Source organism: Polistes fuscatus, unplaced genomic scaffold (assembly GCF_010416935.1).
Source record: "Polistes fuscatus isolate 324 unplaced genomic scaffold, CU_Pfus_HIC Scaffold1, whole genome shotgun sequence".
NCBI classification, from domain to species: domain Eukaryota; kingdom Metazoa; phylum Arthropoda; class Insecta; order Hymenoptera; family Vespidae; genus Polistes; species Polistes fuscatus.
The window spans coordinates 7,676,445-7,700,192 of record NW_025112997.1 but is presented as its reverse complement, the minus strand read 5'-3'; the positions used below and the strand labels follow the sequence as shown (position 1 = coordinate 7,700,192).

Genomic DNA, 23,748 nt, shown 5'->3' with positions numbered 1-23,748 from the left:
AAAGAGAGAGTGAGTGAATGAATGAGCGAGTGAAAAAGAGAAAGAGAGAGAGAGAGAGAGAGTCGAGAAAGTAGGGGTGGAAAGGTGCAAGAGGTGGGGTTTGCTAAGCTGAATAATTCAAGCTCTCATTAGGGCGACAAAAGCACCCTGATGGATAGCTGCTTGGCTTCGTTGGCCGTCGTCTGTATGAACGCACACGTATGTCATATTTCCCTACGTTATCGTTTATGTGTACGAGACACCTATTGCATTCACTTGAAATATTATATAGCCGCGTACGTTACAAAAATTTCGCTAACATGTACATACACACAACTATAAATTAGTATTCTTCAATATAGCAACAATTTATGCTAAATTTCGTGAGAGTTTTTACCCTTATTTACATGAATTCTATCTATCAATAAAATATGAATACACCATTCTACTATATATAAATATCTATTACTTTAAAAAATTACTTTTCAATTTGTTAAACTACGCTTACTAGACACTTTATATTGTATTACTTGCAAATTTTAATTTTGATTAACTCGGATTTTATTAGCCAATAAAAGATTATTAATTTTACAATTCATAGGTATCTAATATTTTAGATGATTACTTCAAAATCTGTTATAACGCTTCTCTCCAAGAATGATTAAATAGTATTCGCTAATAATTAAATAGTTAACATATTGTATTTCAACTTAAGTAAATAGTCGAGTGTTTCGTTATCGATCATCGTGATTCGTTATCCAACACGCCAGCCGTATTATAAACTCGATCACTCTCAGGCACTCCGTTTTATTTCAGCAATCACGAAGCGAACGCTTGCCAGACTGCATCGAAATCAAGCACGTCGAAATGATGAATTTTTTAAGTAACACGATAGCAAGTAGAAGAAGTAAAAGAAAAAGAAATAGAAAAAGAAAGAGAGAGAGAGAGAGAGAGTGAGAGAGAGAGAGGAGAGGGGGAGAGCGAACATCGCGATATCATTCCGCTCTCGCTATTACGCTCTTTAATTTGCACAATTCCAGAGCCAGAGTCGCAGACGGCAAAGTCCTTAAGCACGATAAATATCGTCTTCTTTCCTCGTCGTAGTAAACCCTCCTCCTCCTCCCTCCTTTTCCACCTCTACCATCTCCAGCATCTCCACCTCCTCATTTCTTTTTTTCCTCTTCTTTCTTTTTCCATCCCACTCGAGTCGTCCCCCTTTTGGTTTTATTTCGGATGTTCTTTCATTTCTTAAAAGGTTCCCGGTGATAATTAGCACAATGCGCGGCCACATTAATTATTAGCCGTGCTAATTACCCGAGGATAAATCGCTTGGTAAGGGGTAGACGAAAGAGGAGTGGAATAGGAGCGTAAGAGGGAAGGACGCTCGAGAGGACGTTGGGAGGGGATGTATACTGGGCGGAGAGGCCCATTACCGTTATTGCTGCAACAAACCGTCCAACAACAGCGATAAATACGAGCGAGAGGCTGGCGTTACAAATGTCTCTCTGAGTTATGATTATTTAGCGCCGCTTGCCTACCGAGTAGTAGTCGGCCCGTTTCGTTGTGGCCGGCAAAACCACCTCTATCTCTCTTGCTTTTCTATTCGAGTTTATCTATATGTATGCGTATATTTGTAATATGTCACTTCAACGAATAATTTTACCTTTAACTTATTTACTTTTCTTCTTCTTCTTCTTCTTCTTCTTCTTTTCTATTTCTTCTTTCATTTGACGCGATGATAATGTTTTTAAAATTATCTACTTCGTTTTTTATTTTGTTGTCGATTTTATAGAAATTTTTCTAGATTACTAGTTGGCCAAGTTAAGTAGAAAATTCAAGCTAAACTCACAACGATTTGGAATCCAGTAGAATTTTGTTTAAAGATTTTAATATGAGAATAATACCAACATATTTTAGTTTTATTTCTATTGGATATTTGATTGTACAATGTTTTTTAATGGTGATTATACACTTATTTAATAGTGATATACATAATTAATTTTTTTTTTCTTTAGTCTATAAATTTATTATATAACTATGGCTAATTCTAATAATTGTGCATGATATAAGAGTTTTTTTATGAGTTGGCAATATTTTTTAAAATAAAAATCACTAAATTATAGGACCCGTACCGTGTTTAATTAATTTTTCGTCATTCTTAAAATTGCTTGATTTTTACATAATTTAGCTCAATCTATTATATTATGCAAATAGTTTAACACAAATATTTCATGAAATTTAGTCATACTTCAATAACACCTACTGTAAAGTTATACCTAGATCTGTTATTTTAGATTCCATCAGCAAAAATGAATTTAAAAAGAAGCTAGCCGACCTTTACTTCACTAACGTAAAATTAAAAGTCTGTTAAGGGTTCAGCATATTTTATATTAAATGCTTATTTTTACGCAGGAAGTTATAATATTTACAATTCAAATGGTATTATAATGAAACAGCTTAGTCATGTTTTCTTTTTAATCAAAGTAACGCGAATGATCTTCTAAGAAGGAGATAAAAGTCTCATATTTTCTCTTTCTATCTTACGTTGACTTTGTAAAAATAATCACATTCGACGAAAAAACATTGTAAATTCACTTATTCTTTATTTTGTTTAAGCAGATTTTTCACCTCAGTTAATTCCTTCCATTAATGGTTTAGATAAAAGTTCTTATGAAATCAAAACCTTTGACGAGTTTACGTAATGTATTTATTTGTAAATTTACTAGCGTATTTTATCTATTATTGTGTATAAATTGAAACTTATGCCATTTTTAGAAAACAATGCTCTTTCTTTTTTTTTTCTTTGTATTATACGATATTTTGATCTTATTTTTTAAGAGAAATTTATGAATAAATAACTATTCAATATCTATCAAAATTAATTATACGAATATAATTTATTGTTAGAATAAAACAACAATGTTTTCACATTATGTTATGATATTGCAAAATTTGTAATACTTAAAAAAAATTATCATTTCAACGGACATAGAATCTTTCTCATAACGTAAATTCAGCAAAAAAGGTAAAAGATACCACCATGTTTACTAATTGGGTCATTAAGGTACCACAAGCAAGTCGCTTTTTTTGAAGTAGCACATTTAAATATAGTAAACTAGAAAATTTTCCAAAATAAATACAATAATAATACACCATTGTACAAAACGTTTTAAGAGACCTATCAACAACTTTTCGACAAATTATGTTCAAGCACTGCTATAACTAATTATGTGCACACTAATAAATGTATTTATTTTGTTATCAAATTTTTAATCAGCGTTAACGAATATGTCAAAAATTACGTACTTCTAAAGAAATCATAGTACTTTCAGTCAGATAATCTCTTTAAATAAATACCTGACATTATGCTGTAATTGTTCAATTAAACATTTTTTCTTTACTGTATTAAACATAATATTAGGTTGTTCAGTAAACTTTGATTTAATCGCATTTCCATTATAGCATTTTTATATATATGTGTAGATATATACGCGCATATACAATACTTAAAAAGTAATTATTTAAAAAATAATAGTTCTACTGAAATACCATCAAAGTTTTAATCGATCAATAAAAAAGGAATCTATTATTACCGACTGGAGTTTACCGATCGAAAACACAGTTGATTTACCTTAACCAAATAAATTTCAATCCACAAAGCAATTTTCTACAACTATCGATATTTACTGATGGCTGAATTACATACTTAAGTCCTAGCCGATAAGACAGGGCATTATTATTCATCGATCGATAATATAGAGATTTACTAGACTAACTGAGTTTTGTGACAATGTTTTTTTCTTTTTACAATTAGAAAAAATATAATAAAATTTAGAAAAATTTGGTTGGTATCATTTTATCGAAATAAATTTTACACAAAATGATTTTGATAGAATGTCAAATAAAATTTGTTACTATTTTAACGTCACCCAATTCGTCCACTTGTTATAATTAAAAATTATTTATTTATTTATTTGTTCGTTTACGGGATAAACCTATTAGTACAAAAAAAATAATAAAAAGAAAGAGAAAAATAAAAAAAAAATTAATAAATAATATATATATAGATAATAAATAATAAAAGTAGTATATAAAAAAGAATATGTAAAAATATTTACAATAAATTTTACAATGAAATAAATAAAATTTGCAATGAATTACAATAAGTTTAGACAAATTTTACAGTGCATTTAAACAGAATTTAACAGAGGATATAGACTGGTTGAATAGATCTATATGTCGATGAAAATGATGAACTGATTAGGACATTCTGTTAATGCAATTATGATAGGCATAAGAAGTATGATGAGCGCCAATGTATAACAAATTTTCTAAGATTTTTAAAAGGAACATTAAAGGAGAAAATTCGAATGATATCTGAACAATTGATAAACCCTTTAAAAATTTTGCAAACAAATAGTACGTCAGAAATTATCCTCCTCTTACTCAGCGTGTACATATTCATATATATGATAATATCATCATAATCATAACAAGTGATCTAAATTATACTACCATTACTTCTATTTCCAGCATTACAAATCTTTTGGCTACAAACAAAAAGATAAAATAGTAATTTAAATCTTTTTCTCATTTCTGTATTACTTATACAATTACTTGGTCCGGCGTTAAATGGAATATGTGAATAAGGGTGACGTTCTTTAACATTTTCCGGTAAGAATTTATCAGGATTAAAGACAAAAGGATTTAACCAATAATCTGGAATCTGTGTAAGCTATTTATGGTTATGGAAATTATCGAACCAGCTGAGACTGTATAATTTTCTGACAATTATTGTTTGCATCTTTCCTACATATTTGTTGCATATTGTTTACATATTTGAATGCATTTTCTTGCATAAGAATCTGCAGTCTAGTAAGTAGGTTTTACTACTCCTGGAAGATTATTTCCCGTGCAACCGGAACATCAATTCGGGAAAAAAAACGTCAATTCCAATTGTACCTAACAATAAGTTTTCTTAGGTTTTAGCCGTTAACTAAATCATAAAAATATCTACTGTCTAACAATCTACATTGAGACAAAGAGTCCAATTTACGATATTAATGTCTGGGATGAGATTACTCACTCAAGAAATTATAACTACGAGCCTGATTCGTGATATTCACGTATGGTTTGAAATTCTGATCACGAATCAGACTCGTCAAAATACAGCAAAAAATTTATAATATGCTCATTAACATAAATCAAATGAATTTATTTTTAGAACAATGAACCTGACTATTAGTAACACTCTCTTAGATGTTTGGTATCTAGCGGATCTATGATTGTGATCGATCGTATAGTAAAACAAAAAAGGAAAGAGGAAAAGAGTTAGTGAATCGATATCCTTTAGCAGAATGTTGTTGACCGCTATTCTTTCTTTAAGAGATCCTTTTTTTTCTTGGCGACCTGAACGCTACTTCACACCGGTAAAATATACAGGTGAAGGTAACCGGGCAGAGCTATCCGAGGCTACAAGTTTAAGATATTCAGTTTTCCTATAACCGTTGACTGAGTACTGTTTTCTGTTAAACTTTAACTAACTTTTATCTATCCTTAGTGTTTATTTTTTGTTTACAGTGTTTAATATATTAAAATGGAACTACGTTTATTTTTCGTAAGTTAAATTTAAAAGTTTTAAGTGCTTCCTATGGTATTTTATAATTAAACAATTTATTTTTTGAATATTTCGTGTAAACAAAATTATCTTATTTATTGGGATTATTATATTTTATTTCTTTTTTTTCTTATTATATTTTTTTTTTGTATTTACATTGATTTATTTATATTTTTATTTAAAGCAAATGCATTTAACATCAATTTGTACGCGACTCGTCGGTGCAATAGATAAGATTTAATTTATTCAAAGAAAATAGCGGTATACAACCAGTTATTTATTATTAAAGGATTTCAATCTATTTAAGAGATGTTTTATACTTAAATAGTTAAATAGTTAATTTTGTTGCGCGCAACAATCATAGATTCAAAAGAAACACATAATCAAATTTATATTAATAAATAAATAAATATATAATATATATATAAATTTTTTGATTATAATAAAAGTTTCAAGATTCTTACGATTCTACGTAAAAGAAAAGAAATGTCATTTGTAGTATAGTTATTCTGTTACATTTTTTTTAATGAAGTTCAATGACTGTGCGATGATTACGCCATTGTAAAACATTCCGTCAATCTTCCGGTTTGACCAGTGGTAAATTAAGCGGTTAGCGGATTAAGTAGCTGCGTTGGGCCTCGAGGTCTTAAAATTTCTTTTCATTGATTTTTAACTTAATTAATGTGTTGCGGTATGAAATTTTTGATTATTTTTCTTTTTTATTAATAACTTAATGGGAGTTTTTTTGAAACTTTTATTTTTCTGACTTGGGTTTAAGAGTCCCGAAATTTTTATCACTCGGGACCTTACTTGACTTTATTCGTCAGTGGGTTTGACTGGTACAGGTTTGAAGATTTCGTTCTCGTAACTGTAATAACAATAAGTTTTGACGTAATCATACTTTTATAACGTTAGAAAAAATTTGAAGTAGACTAAATAAAAAAAATAAAATAAAATTCTTACGAAAAAACTTTTCTTTACGATATCACGTAATACCGTATTTATTTTAAATATCACGTATTATTTTTTAAATTATATTTTTTACTACGTACGTCGTATTATACTTTTATATTAACAAGACATTAAAAATAATAAATAAATAAATAAAACTAAATATTAGAGTTTTTCTTTTTTTTGAAAATTACACTATTTTTTATAGCATATAATTTGAAATCGGTTTAAGCAAAGAAATGATATACAAAGATTTACAAATAAATAAATGGATATAATTTATAGTATCGAACGATGTAATTAATGGACCACGTACCGTTAAGACTGAATGCATATAACGTGTCTACTAACGGGGAATGCCGTCAATGACCCGTATGTATCGCGCAGGTAGAGACTCACGTAGAAAGCAGACATATATATAATGACCCCGATTTTAGATTAGAATATACACATATTTTTTTTCTATCTCTTTTTAAAAATAATCTAACAATAAGTTAAAAAGTAAGTTGAAAAGTTTGGAGCTTAATATAGAAACAATTTTTTTTTATCATACTCATTTTACTTCAAAAGAATAAGTTTTTTGTCGAGGCTCAAAACTTTTCAATTCATCCTGGTATATTAACAAATTGAACGCCACACGCGTTAGTATTAAAAAAATAATTGAGTGTCAGTCACCGATGACTGACGTGGCACTCAACGTTTTAACATACGTACGTTAAAAATAATTCTCATTACAATTTGTAAGTTTCAATTTTGATAGAAGATTGTAGCAGATCAATTTTATGTTATTTTATCTCATAGAATTTCTTTTTTTAATTTACTTATTATTCTTTAATTTCAGCTGTTAGTTTTGTGTATTTTAATTTCTGCTGAAGAATACCATACTACTAAGCGAACAAAGACAAGTAATACTGATACATCTATGCAAGAAGAACCTCCAGAAGGATATTATGCGTTTGTTGAATCACCAAATGCTGAACCACCTAAAGTTAAACCGCCACCTTATGTTGAAAGCGATAAAGAATGTCATGGTATTAAAATATTTTCTTTCCTTAATCCTTAAGTTTTATTAGTTGATTTTATATTTCTTTTACTTTATATTATAATAATTAATTGATATAAATTTTAGATACTGGTAAAGGAAAAGGATATGCATCTGTACATAATATTTGTGGTGATTTGAATAAAGGATTTATACCTAAAAATCCAATGAAGCAATATATCAATGGATCTTCCTATCCATTGTAAGTAAAATGTAAAACATTATTTATTACTTTTTCATATTATTCACATAATTCTTAATTTTTTTTTAATTTATACACATTTATATTTGTAGCACTTTGATAAAAAATCATACTCTCAGGTTTTTGAGCAAAGCTTTACCAATTTTAAAAGCAGACGAATCGTTACCTAAAGTTGCCAAAATTCAACCTGGGCAAAACTCGTAAGTACAACGATAAAAAAATATATTAATATATAAAAATGTACATGTTACAATTTTTTCATATTGCTTACTTTTGCAGAGTTGATCCTGATCGGAAACGAAGTAGAAATAAAAGATCTTCCGATACAAACGATAATGCAAATCGTAATGGTCGCAAATTTTGTGAGAATGGTAGTGGAGTGTATGTTATTTTATTGATTTGATTTATACTACTATATATGTATTATATATTTCGTAATATTATTAAAAAATAATTTTTTAAAATATCTTTATTTAGAGTGTGTATGTTGTATAAGGCCATTCAAGGTGAACCATTGGCAGCATCAGCAGCAGAACGTAGAGATGAGCCCTCGACGCAAGAATATCATCAACGAAATCCTGTTCAAGAAAAGCCAGAATATACTGGGCCACCAACCCCATGTCCAGCCAAAGTAGAATATGCTACTCCAGTATTCGCAAAAAATTATCAAGGAGTTTGGCGTTATGTTGTGCAAATTCCTTATGAGGGTTACTTTACACAAACAATTGAAGTTACTCGATGCATGTAAGTGATATATATATATATATATATAAAATAAAAGATAAATATTTTTTAATATTATTATTTTATAAGATTTAAAAATTATATATTTTAAAATTACCAAATATAGGCAATCAAGATGTCACTATTTAGATGGCGGTTGTCTATCTTCACCAAGATGGACGAGCTTACTAGTAGCTGAAATTTATTATCCCGAAACTTTTTTGGAAGGAAGTCAGACTGATAGATTTCCAGGTCCCAGAGATCCTGTTGTTGGTGTACCACCACCTGTACATGATTTCCAAAATTATCAACAGTACTTGCAAAAACGTGCAGGTGAAAATGAAGCACGTAATAGTGGTGGTTCTCAACATCATTGTGATGGTGTAGATGAAATGGGTTGTTTCCAGGTAACTTATTTGTTATAATTTGACAAAAAGTAAAGTAACAATTACTTTTATATGCTTGAGTAAATTCATCCTTCATTATTTGTGTTCCTTTTCTCTAGGTACGATTGTATTATGATTGGTTTTTAATACCAGGCAGCTGTAAATGTTGGCGACCTGATTATTTCAATCGATATGTTCGTCGTAGTGGATCTAGTACCGAATTATGATCATACCTATTTTCACTTATATACATATAATACTTAAATATTAAACATGCGTTTGTAAAACTATTAGTTCATTGTTTGTGATTAAAAGAGAACATTACTGGTCAAATAAATGAACGATAATAGATAGGTACGTTCGAGCAAAGTCTAAGTAAAATAAGTTAATCATAATTTAGATTAATTAATTATTCTAAGAATTTCTGCACATGAAAAAGGTCTCTTTGCAGAGAACATTTTCATTCGCGTAAGATTTGTTTTAAAAATCAACAATAACAATTGATCATTAAATTATTCGTAACGTCACTGGATTTACAATGCTGAGAACATTCAAAAGTAGCTTTCTCAATAAAGAGAGATTCTGCGACTGATTAAATCCTATAAATAATTACATAAATACATACATAAAGATATATATTTATGTTACAGACTGTCGTTGTAAGTATATCTGTTTGTTTATAAATGTTATAAATATATTGTTATTTATATTCTGATTTCACAATTTTATTTTATATATTAATTACTCAAGATTTTATATGTATATACCTTTAGAAACAAAATTAAATAAAAGAAAAATATTATTTTACTCTTACGTACTTAGATATGAAATACTTTTTAAAATTTAATTAGTATGAAATTTTATTTTATCTTCACGGAAAGCGTAGTATAATAAACTTGTAAATATTTATAGTTGATAAAAAATTACTCTTTAATCGAAGATAAATATGATATATATAAGATAAGTAACATTCAGTCGGCAAATAATTACATTATTTTGTTTTTTTGGTAAGGACCTCGTGCCTTTTACAACGCTTTTTCACTATACTTTCATGGCATTCTTAAATTTATCTAAATTAGCTAAAAGGAGATCGATATTGTTACATAATCATTGTGCTTCTTTCCATCTTGTAATACTCTCCGTCTATGTACTAAAGCAAAATGCTACTAAAATTAACTTCATTAAATTATATTTTTCTATAAATTTAAATATTTTCGATATGATAGTAAAGAGTATTTTACTTTTTTCTGATCATTAATAATTCTTTCTTTTTTGGTGATAAAGAGGAATGCCGTAATTAAATATCCAATGATGAAATAATTATTAATTTAATAATAAATTACGTCCGAGTATAAACTATTACATACTATAATAAACATAATTCATGATTTTCTATTTCGACATTGTTTGAACTTTTCTCTTTTACATTCATCTTCGTATATATTACACAATTAAAAATTATATAACTCCCATGTACATAATAACAAGAAAAGTGTATTGTACAACGGATGCTTCTTTTTTTTATATTAGACTTATTGTACAACAAAAATCTTCAACAGAAGCAAATATTTAAATCATTTAGAAGTTTGTTGATTTTTATAAGCCTTGTATTGTGTTTTCTTTTTTATCTTTTAATTAGTATAAATTATTTTTATAGATTACTTTTCTTGAAATTATAGGAAGTATAATTATTTTCAATCTACATTGTCCTGAAAAATGAGTTTTATATAACCAGGTGAACCTTCAAGAGGAACTGCACAGAAGGGACAGATTGCGATATAACCATTTGTACCGTGTGGTATTGCCACCTGTTCCCAGTATCTGTAAATAAATATAGATTGTTATTTTTTTTATTTTTCTTTACAGTTTCATGATAAACAAACTATTACGTGTAAAAATACAAGAAAAATTTTTTTTTATTTATAATCTATAAAAAGATATTATTTTGTCTATATAATCTTTAATACTGACTTCACAGTTTTTTCCGTAGCCATATGTCCACAAGGTCTAAATGCGTAAGTAGGTGGGCCTCTGTCAACGTAAAAGGCAGGTTCAATTCCCATTGTAAGTTTCACTACTGATCCGGCAACCAAACACATTGGACATTTTCTTGTTACTTTATCTTCTTCCTGTCCCCAATCGTGATGACCTTGTACATGGCCACATTTTAAATAAACATATGGTTGCTGTTGAGCTGTATCTGCTGCTGCCTTACGTGGAATAACTAGAGTATTTAATCCAACAGGACATTGCGGCCTGCCAGCATTTATAGCATCAACTAATTCTTCTAAATCATGTTTTGTCTATACAAAAAAAATATAGTATAAAGTATCTATATTAGATTTACTAATACGTAAATATTCATTAAAATTTACATTGAAGAACCTATAATAATAAATTTGAAAAAAAAAATTAAAATCAAACAAAATAATGGTACTTGCAAAATCTATATTACATTGGTAGTAAATCACATGTATCACGTTGAAAATATTCTTTGAAATTGACTATTTTTTTTAACAATAAAAAAGATTTTATTTACCGGTGATTTTGCAAGACCTTCCGCTGATCTCCAAAGTAATGTAGCCCCGCATAAATCAATAAGAGTACCATCTTGTAAAATATTATTTTCATCCTCTACATAATTTCCCTTTTGTTGAGCACTTCTACTCTCTCTAAGAGAAAATACTCCGCCACCGACACTAACTTCTCGCCAAAATCCACATTGGGCTTCTCCGCTACAGAATTGTCCACGTGGATGCATTATCAAGACTCCATTAGTTGTCAAACCATCAATTTCTCTATTTTCTTGCCATTTTGTTGCTTTTTCCTATACGCAGAAGAAATATGATCTTTTTCCTCTTAGGATACAACTCTGGATTTAATAATGTATTTATTCTACTATAAATCTTACCCCTAAAAAGATGTTTCTAGAACTATCAAAACCAGCCGCATAAATTCTAGCAATTCTAGGATTTGATCGATCAGCAAGAATTCTACAGGCAAACCTACTAATTGTACTCTGAGCTACCCGCCCTTCATTTGCAGTTCCGCAGTCACTACCACCAGGACATGTATCCATTACCACAAAATCAATTGGTGATTCAGATGAACGACCAATCTATGCAATGATCAATTTGTTTAAATAAAAAACATATGTCACAGATTTACTTTAAATAGAAATACGAATACGTAATATCGTCTTTTTTTAATTTGATTCTTCATCAAAACTTACTTGAAACATATCTGTTTCTTCATCTTCCGTATATTCAACTATAACAGCTTGTGTTCTAGAAAGTGTATACGAAATTGAATGCTGTTTTGTATTAAGAATGGCTTGTGAACTGTGAGGAGTTTTAACAATGTAATGTTTACTACGTTTAACACCATTTGGTATTGGTCTTTTAAATAAAAGGAATTTGCTTCTTCTCCTACCACGATCACCAGGTGGAAGATATCCGTTATACCTATAATAATGACTGAATACGTTAATAAACCACAATCTTTTTTAGTTTATTTAAAATTTGAATACTCTTTGGAATTAATATTATTCATATTTTGTAATTAAAAAACAATATTAAGTATATGCACAAAAAATACATATACTATAAGCGTATTATATATTTTTACCCAAGAATAACTAATTCTCCATATTTTACTAGCTGCTTTGGTTTATCATGGCGATGACTATGACATTCATGAGGATTCACATGTTGTCGGTTATGAGGATGTTTATTACGTGGACTATGAGGTGGACCGAGCGTTTCTCCTTCTTCCACCAGCAATGGACTTTCGCTACTACCACCATCCGATCTGAAATAATTTATATATTATCTATATTTAATCTTTCATATTAATTACTATACAATATTTATATACTTTTAGTACAATTATTTTAAACGCTTATGAACTTAAATAAAAATACCGATTATAGAACCAAAATAAGTTAAGTACAAAAATAAACAAAAGATCTTTATCTTTAAGAATGAAAAATTTCTATTATTTAATTATGATTTTACTCGCAATGCATATACAGTTTTCTTATTATTTATCATAAGATTACAGACAGTTAAAGACATTTATCATCAATATTAATTTTCTTTCTATTAATTAAGATTATGTAAATAAGATGTTTAAATAATACAAACTTCTAATAAAATTATGTACGATATACATAAAAAAATATATATTTATAATAAAAAAAATTTTTTTAAATATAAAAAAAATTGTAAAAGATACATTATTTCTCATGTGTTTTGAACATAAATGAAAACAAAATTGTAACAGTATAACATTAATCTCTAATATATAAGAGCAATGAAACCTTATCAATACGATATGCACATATAAAATGTCAAGATTAGTTACCGTATCACCATTGTGTGTTCTGCTTTTAAACCAATTTTGCTCCAACTGTGAACACTCGCAACATGAGCCACTTTAAAATGTTAATAAAAATAAACTTTATTTAATGAAAATAATAAAACGTTATATGACTAGTTCAATGAAGTACACGAAACCGTTATTATAAATGCGAAGCTCAACAACATTCGAAATATAAATTGGACGTTTCATGATTACAAGTTACACGATAATCACATTTATTACCGAGTGTGCATAACACGCTCGTAGCTTTAAAGTTCAACACACTCTTATTATCGACATATACGTGAACACTTTACATCATATATATATATATATATATATATATATATATATATATATATAGATATGTGTGTATATATATAAGATTTTTATATATAATAAAATTAAGAAATCTCTATAAAGACATAGATCACTACAAGACAATTTTCTTGGATTGTTTTCGTGTGATCATTTGGACAAGCAGATCCGTATAATACATGCAATCACATAAAAGACTTCAAGCTTCATTTCTATTGTAAACTGCCATCTGTATATATTATCTTAAATCACTTAAAGCTTCATCTGGATTGGTCGATACTAACCTATTGTATATCATTTGTATATTTCTACTTTATACTATTTGTTATATTTGTTTATTTTTATTAATTATAAATGTTTTCTCCTATTATTACATTGATTAATTAATTATTTTATAGTAATATATGTTATGGAAGTAATATTTTATTTAGCCTAAAGCCTTATTAATATTCCTCTTAATAACGACCAATGGTAAAACAGTAATTTAGACATGGACGTATCGAAGACATCACGTGATTACTTCTAATTGGTCTATTTTGATGACAATTTTAATTCAAATCTATAGTGGCACATTTCAAATGACACTTTTGATATTAGTTATTGTATCTTTGTAATTTCTAACATTAATACATTAATAGTAAATGTAAAAAATGGTAATAGAAATAAAATATGATGAGTAATACAATTACGTCAAAATTAAAAAAAAAATCTAAGAAAAATGATTTAGACTTTATTCTTACAAGTATCATGCAAATTTTTAATGAGGCTATAAATAAATTTCAATTAGCGGTGAATAATATTTAACAAATAATAATAATATTTAAGTATATATATACATTATTCTAGCTATATTCATATTATTATATATAATTGCAGATTACAGTGCCTTTATTAATTGAAAATTCAATATTACAATCACTCCTTACAAAGGAAGAAATGGAGTTAGTAAATAATATTATATTATTTACTGATAAAAGGCATCAGTCGGATTTATGTAATTAAAAATGTTTTTTATATATAAAAATTATTTTTAAATTTGATTATTTTTATTTTATTTTTTTTTTAATGCAATTAATCTAGCTTTATCAAGAATTTCAAATACTTCGTACGAATCTTCGACAAGTGGATTAAACGAAGATAGAAATATTACTGATGATATGGTTTTCAAAATGCTCAAGGTAATTTTTATTTCATTAATGAAAAATTTCATTTATTTTTTATTTATTATTTATTTTTTATTTATTATTAATTTTCATTCATTAAAAAGATTATTTTTTAATTAGATATTGTATAGTTATTCAAGTATTCGTGCAGCTGCTCCTTCATATCAAATGAACATTTCAACGCAATCGTCGTTATTTAAACATTATATTTATTATTTTCTGGATTATGTTATATCAATAATGCAATTAATGCCGAATGAAGAAATGGCAAAAAATCTGCATTATAGGAATGTTTGGTTGCGTCATAAAAATGCTCTCAAAGAAATCAATAGTAATTTATATATTGCAACGTATTTCTTTTTTTTATATCATTATATGAAATATAGTTTAGTAGTATTTTATATCACTTATGAAAAAATATTTTTCTATGTTATTAGAACTTATTGCAAATTTGGAAGCGCAAAGAGAGGACAAGGAAAAGACTATGGAAAGTACAATGACACAATACAAAAACGATACAATGATTATTGATAGATTAAATCGAATGTGTTTAGAAGATATAAAAAGTATTAGGTAAAATTTTAAAAATATCAAAACGATTTTTGTAACTCAGAATTAAATAATTACTTTAAGAAAAAAATGATTTCTTTGTTTAGTAATAATAACGAGAAGAAACAATATTTGCTTTACAAAAGTTGGGAATTGAAACGAGATAAATTACATGATCAATTAGATCAAATCAAGAAAGAGTTAGAAACTATTAAAACTAGGAATTTCAAAACGATATCGGATATTAATAGCAGAAGGTTATATTTATCCATTTTTTTAAATCTCTATTAAGAATAGATACATTATGTATCAGTGAATATAATAACAAATTAGCAATATTTATATTTATACTTTCAGTACACAATATAATATTATTTATTAATTTAAATATTTGTAACATTTAATTTCCGTAGAATGAAAACCGAAGCTCAGTTATTGAGTTTAATTAATAAATACGATGTAGATATGGATGACAAATTATCTGAGTATGAAGAACTCTGCAAAACTTATGAATCAGATAAGGTGGAAAAAAATTCTTTAAAGGTACACACATACACACACACACACACATATTATTTCTACCATTTTTGTCATTCTGCCATGTATATACCGGGTGGTGTTCTAATATGACAATTTCAAATAATTCCTAAGTTATTCGTTTTACGAAAAAATGTTTCAAACAAAAGTTGCATTGTGTCTAAGGAGGCACATAGTACTCTAATCTGTTTTTTATTATCTTATTTTTTTATCGAGATATTATAGTCACCTTTAGTTTTTTAAATGAAATTTTTAATATTTTTTATCGAATTTAGATAATTAATTAAATATTGTATGAAAAGATATTATGCAATGTTAGACTTAAGATGAATAATTACTGACAATGAGAGAGACTTACATAACATGGTAAATTCCGACATGTAAAAAATTTACATAATTGGAGAGGCTGTTTAGAATAACATATTGCACACCAGAAATAAGTACAGCTCAACCATTTTCAAGATATGAAAAGAAAAAGTTTTATTAACATTTTTATATACCAGTTCGTTTCAGCACTTGATATAAGATACTGACAGCGCACTAACGAATAACATAGGGTCGTAATTTATTCTGAGCAATCGCTGCATTGAGTCAAAGACTACTTTTTTATTTCTTAATAACAACTTGATTATTATGTTTTTTATCTTCATATGTACTATTTTTGTTACGTCTTGAAAGTTATAAAGTGTGTTTACGTTTCCACTCCTCTTTTACATAATTTTTTACTCTAGTAAGTTATATATATATATTTTTTTTCTTATCATATTCACATTCCTTGACATTAATTTATTTATTTCTTCTCACTTCTATTCTCTCTTCTCTATTCCAAGCTTCCTTGCATTCTGTCACGCTCGGCTAACTTCAAAAATCTTTAAATTAATTTAAGTTTTTCTACGAATTTTTTTAGAAAAACATGTGACATACATCTCAAAAAAACATTTTTTGCCTTGAATTAAAAAAAAAATAAGGGTGATTACTTGAATTTTTCAAAAAATTTGTTTGTAAATAGCATTTAAAAACATACAATAAGAAAAAACGACCTATTCGTTGAATTTTTCGACAAGTTATAAGCATTTTAAACAAAAAACCTCAAATATCTAAAAAAATTCATATTTCAAAAAAGAGTAGTTGTAAAAATAAAAAAAAAGATCATGAATACGTCTTTTGTCGGGTTTAATATCATATAAAATTTTCACCTGAATCGAAAGGGATCACTTAAAAAAGTGGTCGATTTGATGTGGAATGACACAATATATATATAATGTATTATAAATATATAAAATATGTATTATAATATATTTATAGTATTAATGAATTATAAAGATAAATTTAGTTCTAAACCATATAGAATTTAAACTATTTAATTTAATTTAATTAATCTATCTTAATTATATATATGTAATTTAATTTATTAAGAATTTTTAATTTAATTATAAATAAATACTAATATATTTATATATACATTATGTGCATTCATTATTTCAGGCGGCAATAAAATTACAAGAGGATACGTACAACTTATTTTTGAAAAATGTTTTTGATGAAACTTCGGAATATTATACAGGTTAAATGAAATATATTTAATTATCTGCTATTTTCAAAAACATAGACATTTAACGAAAGCGATTAAATATTTATAAGCGTTTAGCAAGATTTTGTTTGTATATAATAATCTAACTGGAAGTTTCTAAACGATCTCTAATGATGTATTATTACGAACATTTCAAAATTCTGAAGGACAATAAGAGTGGCAGGTGTTATTAATTACGAATAGCATATAATAAAAAGCTTATTACAACAGAAACTCGTTATAAATATCTTGGAAGAGTATTAAGCGTTAGGAATATATTCCGAAACGATAGGTAAGAAAGTTAGAATCTATACATAATTAAGTAAATTACAAACAATTTAATTGTTTACAATTGAAAGAATAAAAAATTAGCCGAAAATTTGTAAGAAATTAGAAAAAAATATAAGACACCAGATATTTCTTTATTCTTATAATAATAAAAACGAATAAATTGTTGAACATTCTATTCTTGTAATTTTCTTTATTATTAATTATACTTTTTATACGTACTATTTCTTTTATTCCTTCTTCAGTTATTTTTATTCACTCCTGCCAAAATTCGAACTTCTTTTTGACTAAATGTTATTATAAAATGCAAAATTGTTTTCTACAATTGTTTTTCATCCATAAAAGGAACAAAATTTCTTTATGGAATTGTCCGATTCAGTTGCTAGATACATTCTTTATATATATTAATGTACAGCTACATATAAATACAATAAATAATAAATAAAACAAATTATTATTATTATTAATTGGTCTAGAAACTTGAAAGCTCATTGCAGCAAATATCAAACCCCGTCAATATTCTCGTCTCTGCGCAAGATTCTTCCATTTCGTATTTCGAAACTTTTGTATTTCATTTCGCTAATTGTAAGATATATTTTAATATTGTGTTCCTATCTAACGACGTCTTAATCTATCCAATGGTTTTTTCCAATTTAATTTACTGCTTAGTATTTTATACACACTTTGATCATTATTTATACGCGCCACGTATAATAGATTGCTTACCATTAATGCGATTTTATGACATTGATAATATTCGGAAATATTTTAATAAACAAACATATTAATATAGGAATGGGAGTGTATGAGAAGAATTAAAGGCTTAGAGCGTGTTAGTCATGTGTGTGAGTACTTATGAAATAATACGATCGACAAGTAATAGTAATTCTACTCTAGTAGAAGATGTGTGCATGCATGTATGTGAAATTAGGTGATTGGCAATTGAAGGAAGTTTCTAGCGTTATTTAGTTGTGTGGATACGAGATTAATTTGTTTATATAGGTACATATATATCAGAGTCAGAATAAGATTGTCAGAGTGAGAATAAGAGTGAAGCGTCAGAGTAAAAAAGCAAAGAGTTGAAAAAATCAAGTGTTCGGAAATAAGAATCTGAGACTGTGAATTTTATTATTTGCTATATATTTTTCCTCATTTAACTATAATAAAGAATATTTATCATAATAATAATACCCTAATAGTGACAAAAAAAATAATATATAAAATTAATATTTGAATAAATAAAATGAATATATATTTATTTTTATACGTGTAAGATGTCATAACAAGATAAAATATAATACATTTTTTTTATAAATCATTCAACATACATATTTTGTTTATATACAAGGTTATTTTCCAAATGGAAATTTATGTACAAATTATTATGTCTGAAAGAGAAGAGGAAAAGTAATTAGCATTTAAAAAAATAAAAATAGTAATTAGCATTTAATTATACGAAAGATGACTACATAAAACTGGATCGATCGTGTTTTCATTGTACAGAAGATTTAGTTGTGTGTCGGAAGATACTACGGAGATTCATAGTCTATCTATTTTATATATAATTAAAAAAACAATGAAATCAATTATTTTAACGATGCTATTGTTATTCAATTATTGCTCCAAAAAAACTTCATCTTTTTCTTTGCTAAAATACATTTTGTCTTCGGATGGAAATGAATTGAAGAAAGTTAGAAGCGAATCGGAACTTTACGGTGATGATACTGTCTTAGATTTCGTAAGTTTAATATTAATTTCCTTTTTTTATAATAAAATATAGGGGTATATTTATATATTCCAATACTCCAATACATCAGAGTATTTTGATGATTCCTGCGTGCGATGTAATATGATTAAATTGATAAATACAAGAGCAGTTTTATTGTAATGAACTTTTATTTTATTTCTTGTGGTACTTAAGGTTATGAATTAATTACAAAAAATAATTTACATTTTATTCATTGTCAATGATAATATATACACATACATAAATATTGATAATATTGTTTTGTAATAAATTTCTATTAACATATTTCTTGCTACACTCAAAATAAATATATAAATATATATAATTAGCGTTAACTTTGTGAAATTCGTTAATTGATTCGTAAAATGATAAGCTAAACTCTGCAATTATTAAACTGACCAGTGAAGTATGAAAGAAGGCAGAATTACATACTTTAACTAATTGTAACTAGTTATTTTCTAAACCTATTAGTTTTAACATTTAATAAAATTCTATTTATATACTTTCTAAAAAAAGTCTAGTTATTTTGTGTAAAAAAATGATTTTTGACATATATATATATATATATATATTTAGATTGGGTTAGTTGAGCGTCACGGATATCCAGCCGAAGAGCACAAAGTTACTACAGATGATGGTTACATTCTAACAATACATAGGATACCTTATAGTCCTATATCAGACAATAGTACAAAAAAACCGGTTGTTTTTATACTACACGGGATGCTTGCATCATCTGATTTATGGGTTTTCTTGGAACCTGAACGAAGTATTCGTAAGTAAATTACATTAGATCTTAAGTATATTTTTTATTATAAAGTACGTCAATGCATTCATTAATAATTATAATATATAGAGTCTTTTAAAAGTCGCTTAATCGAACTGAAGCATTATCGATTTCTATTTTGACAAGTACTTAAAAAGGGGCACAGATTTATAAAGATTCTTATCATGAAATAAAAAATACAAAAATGTTGTTATTTTATTAATAAACTAATATTGATATTTCTTTCTTCTTTTTTTCGATAAAGTGACTTTTGGGACACCCTGTATATCATAATATAATATAAATATAACTTTACAATATATTTTAATATATATAATAAAAACTCTCAGAGGAAAAAAAAGTAGAAGTTACTGATAATTACATTTAATAAAACAAAAACTCTTATCTTACATTTAAAAATTTTCTTAAGTCTATCTTATCTGAAAATCTATCTTATTGTTAAAAGTACCGATAACGTAGACCATATGTTTGATACACAATTATCGACAATTTTACATTTTACCGATCGATATGTGCTCTAATAGATTAAGCCTTTCGTTAGGACATACTTTGGCGCGAGTATTGTTTCACTTAAAGTCACTTGTACATACGTATCATCGCATGGTACAATCTTTATATGGGTGGTTAATAACGAAAGTGTTAAATAATTGTAAGACTAAAAACTTATCCGTTTTACATACAGTAGGTGTAGAAAGTATTCATATACTGATCAATTTGAAATAAAACTTCGTAAAATTATTGTTTATTAACTGATTTTTTATAAACAAAAAATATGGACATATTCTCCAACATTTCTAGAATAGGTAGAATCCAACAAATAATAATATATTTATATAATTTACGAAATTAATAAAAAAATACAAAAATTTAGCGGAAATATGTAGACAATAAGTACCCGTACATGTCGTAATTTTTCTAAATATCATTAAAAAAAAGATAATAAATATATATATATATATATATATATATATATGATAAAAAAAAAATAATAATAGTAATTATAATAAATAATAATTATACCCGTTTAGCTTTTCTACTTGCTGATGAAGGATATGACGTTTGGCTTGGAAATTATCGAGGAAATACCTACTGCAGATCTCATGTTAATATGACGACGGATGACCCAAACTTTTGGAAATTCAGGTATAAATAATATGAAGATAAAATAGTCGATAATGTGTTCGGATAAACATTTTAAATGACTCTAAAAAAATTTTAACCACTTCGGATAACAGACTTTTTATTTTCAATGATGTTGCAAAGTATTTAAGAATATAACATTTATCAATATAATTTCGTCTACAATAAGTTCCGTATAGTGTTGAAAACATTATCGATGGCGTATTTTAACGCGAGTTTTTTCATTATATACATATGTTACTGTTAAAACATGAAATCCATTAATTTGTGAAATAATCAGCTAAACCATGAAATAGCTACATTGACTGGTTGAAATATAAAAGAAGTCAGAACTATATATTTTAATTAGGTAATATAAGAATTCACGCAAAAGTCGAGTTTTTAAAGAATTAAACTGAAATTTGATCCGTATATTAGATCCGATAGAACAGCATATCTAATAGAATATTTTTTTCAAAGTACAGGAAAATATAAGAACAGATGATTACGAATATTGTTGTAAAAAGAAAAAGCAGAGTTTAAAAGTGGATTAAATTTCAATCTCATAGTTTAACTACTCGCCTCTCGTGAATTCATATTATACAATCAGTTATTTCATAAAACAACTGTTTTAAGTGTATAATAAAATTTTTTCTATATGCTTTCCCTAAAACACCTAATTATTTCGGGTTGTTAAATTTTTCATGAATTAATTACATTATACAATTTAACGGAGACACATACATATTAATATAGATATATAAGATATATAAAATTCATTTCAAAGATAATATAATATTTAATTTTATTTCATGTTGTTTATATATGGACAAATGATTTCTGTTCAACAGCTACCACGAAGTTGGCTTACACGATATTCCTCAGAGCATCAATTATGCTCTTAATTATACAAAATCAAAGAAATTATTTTACATAGGGTATTCCATGGGTACATCGGCTTCCTACGTTATGTTATCTATGAAGCCGAGTTACAATGATAAAATGAGATTAGTTATAAGCTTAGGACCTGTTTCTTATTTTAAACACAAACTTCCACCATTATTAGATCGTTTGATAAAAGTGACTCCACAAATTAAGGTAAATATTTATTGTTTGCATATATATAATATGTATATACATAAAGTAGAAATAAAATATGTTTATATATTTGTATGTATGTGGATTATTTGCATAAATAAAAATTCTTTTACAGGTCATGTTAGAGGAAGAGGGTATTTATGACATCTTGCCACAATCAAAAATATCAAAATCGATAGGTAAATATTTATGTAACAATAAATCAATTTTCCTACCAATATGTGCATGGTTACTGTATAGCATTTCGGGACGTGATACTGCACAAACGGATGAAGTAAGCTAATAACAGTGTGCATAAAATTTATATCTATATATTATATAAAATAAAAACAGCGTATATAGAAAAGCAATAACTATACATATAAGTACTATATTTATTTGTTTAAGTATTTATATATATATAATAATAATAATAATATATTTATAACTAAATAATATCATACATTAAATTTACATATGTATTTAAAGATGACATAAAGTTCATAGAAAATCTTGTTTACAGTCAATGATATCATACGCCTTGAATTATATGCCTGCTGGCGTATCGACTCAAAGTATGTACCATTACTATCAAAATTATTTAACAGGTAAAATTGTTTTCTTATAAATATTGTTATTATGAGGTATTATTGCTTATTTGAATTTTTAAGTAAATGTAAAATTTTCTTTTCTTTAATCGATTTTATTATAAGGTAATTTTGAAGCTTATGATTATGGATACGAAGGTAATCTTATTAATTATAAAACACCAAAACCTCCAATTTATAACGTAAAGAAAATAGTTGCACCAGTTGCATTAATCTACGGACTTAATGACGCTGTAACAAATGAACAAGTAAGTTTAATTTTATTATATTTTCAAACATATTCATTTATTTAACAATTTTGTTATAGGATGCTACAGCATTAAGCAAAAAATTACCTAATCTTGTCACCTGCGAAGCTGTTCCGTACGAATGTTTCTCTCACTTGGATTTTCATATAGCGAAAGATGTGAAATCATTAGTATATGATCGAGTATTACAATTAATGAAAGACTTTTAATGATTTATTTAAATATAATAAAATATCGATAAAAAAGCGATGTAATTGATTTTAATATAAATAAATCAATACTTTTGATCCTGATGATACCTAAATTTACAATATTCCTTCGTTTTTAATATGTTATGAACGATAAGTTTAAAGTGTGTGAGTATAATTTTGTATGTGTATTTGAGATAAGAACACGAAGCGTTGCACAGTTATCTAAAATCTCGAAAACGTGGCCAAAAGTCCAAAATAAAAGTTTTTTTTGAGAGACTTTTAAC

The 23,748-nt window shown here is 26.8% G+C and overlaps 4 protein-coding genes across 4 annotated transcripts; 3 read left to right on the top strand and 1 right to left on the bottom strand.

Annotated features, from left to right (window-relative positions):
* Positions 1–6,969: 6,969 nt before the first annotated feature.
* On the top strand, positions 6,970–9,615 carry LOC122516944. The gene is made up of 8 exons (XM_043635191.1): positions 6,970–7,287; positions 7,389–7,578; positions 7,677–7,791; positions 7,884–7,991; positions 8,071–8,172; positions 8,269–8,535; positions 8,642–8,921; positions 9,020–9,615. The coding sequence occupies exons 2-8, from the start codon at positions 7,470–7,472 to the stop codon at positions 9,125–9,127; spliced, it is 1,089 nt and encodes a 362-aa protein (XP_043491126.1). The 5' UTR covers positions 6,970–7,287; positions 7,389–7,469; the 3' UTR covers positions 9,128–9,615.
* Positions 9,616–10,548: 933 nt separating this feature from the next.
* LOC122516934 (protein pellino) lies at positions 10,549–13,598 on the bottom strand. The gene is made up of 7 exons (XM_043635180.1): positions 13,266–13,598; positions 12,528–12,710; positions 12,133–12,364; positions 11,812–12,018; positions 11,440–11,727; positions 10,872–11,203; positions 10,549–10,721 (listed from the first exon to the last, which is right to left on the bottom strand). Exons 1-7 carry the CDS (start codon positions 13,274–13,276, stop codon positions 10,595–10,597), a joined length of 1,380 nt encoding a protein of 459 aa, XP_043491115.1. The 5' UTR covers positions 13,277–13,598; the 3' UTR covers positions 10,549–10,594.
* Positions 13,599–14,737: 1,139 nt separating this feature from the next.
* On the top strand, positions 14,738–17,398 carry LOC122522305 (dynein regulatory complex protein 10-like). The gene is made up of 6 exons (XM_043643256.1): positions 14,738–14,758; positions 14,864–15,074; positions 15,181–15,316; positions 15,400–15,549; positions 15,706–15,835; positions 17,315–17,398. Exons 1-6 carry the CDS (start codon positions 14,738–14,740, stop codon positions 17,396–17,398), a joined length of 732 nt encoding a protein of 243 aa, XP_043499191.1.
* Positions 17,399–19,284: 1,886 nt separating this feature from the next.
* LOC122522300 (lipase 3-like) lies at positions 19,285–23,482 on the top strand. Its single transcript, XM_043643241.1, has 8 exons — positions 19,285–19,425; positions 20,011–20,209; positions 21,250–21,364; positions 22,192–22,438; positions 22,554–22,712; positions 22,941–23,025; positions 23,131–23,273; positions 23,333–23,482. The coding sequence occupies exons 1-8, from the start codon at positions 19,285–19,287 to the stop codon at positions 23,480–23,482; spliced, it is 1,239 nt and encodes a 412-aa protein (XP_043499176.1).
* The last annotated feature ends 266 nt before the right edge of the window (positions 23,483–23,748 follow it).

Bases quoted from the DNA above. Each gene is read 5' to 3' on its own strand.
- LOC122516944 (XM_043635191.1), top strand. From the start codon at position 7,470: ATGCAAGAAGAACCTCCAGAAGGATATTATGCGTTTGTTGAATCACCA. The intron at 7,992-8,070 runs GTAAGTACAACG...TTACTTTTGCAG, and splicing joins ATTCAACCTGGGCAAAACTC to AGTTGATCCTGATCGGAAAC. The intron at 8,536-8,641 runs GTAAGTGATATA...TACCAAATATAG, and splicing joins ATTGAAGTTACTCGATGCAT to GCAATCAAGATGTCACTATT.
- LOC122516934 (XM_043635180.1), bottom strand. The intron at 12,365-12,527 runs GTAAAAATATAT...TCATTATTATAG, and splicing joins GGAGAATTAGTTATTCTTGG to GTATAACGGATATCTTCCAC. The intron at 10,722-10,871 runs GTCAGTATTAAA...ATTTATTTACAG, and splicing joins GCTACGGAAAAAACTGTGAA to ATACTGGGAACAGGTGGCAA.
- LOC122522305 (XM_043643256.1), top strand. From the start codon at position 14,738: ATGGTTTTCAAAATGCTCAAG. The intron at 15,075-15,180 runs GTAATTTATATA...CTATGTTATTAG, and splicing joins TGCTCTCAAAGAAATCAATA to AACTTATTGCAAATTTGGAA. The intron at 15,836-17,314 runs GTACACACATAC...TCATTATTTCAG, and splicing joins TGGAAAAAAATTCTTTAAAG to GCGGCAATAAAATTACAAGA.
- LOC122522300 (XM_043643241.1), top strand. From the start codon at position 19,285: ATGCTATTGTTATTCAATTATTGCTCCAAAAAAACTTCATCTTTTTCT. The intron at 19,426-20,010 runs GTAAGTTTAATA...ATATATATTTAG, and splicing joins ATGATACTGTCTTAGATTTC to ATTGGGTTAGTTGAGCGTCA. The intron at 22,713-22,940 runs GTAAGCTAATAA...TCTTGTTTACAG, and splicing joins ATACTGCACAAACGGATGAA to TCAATGATATCATACGCCTT.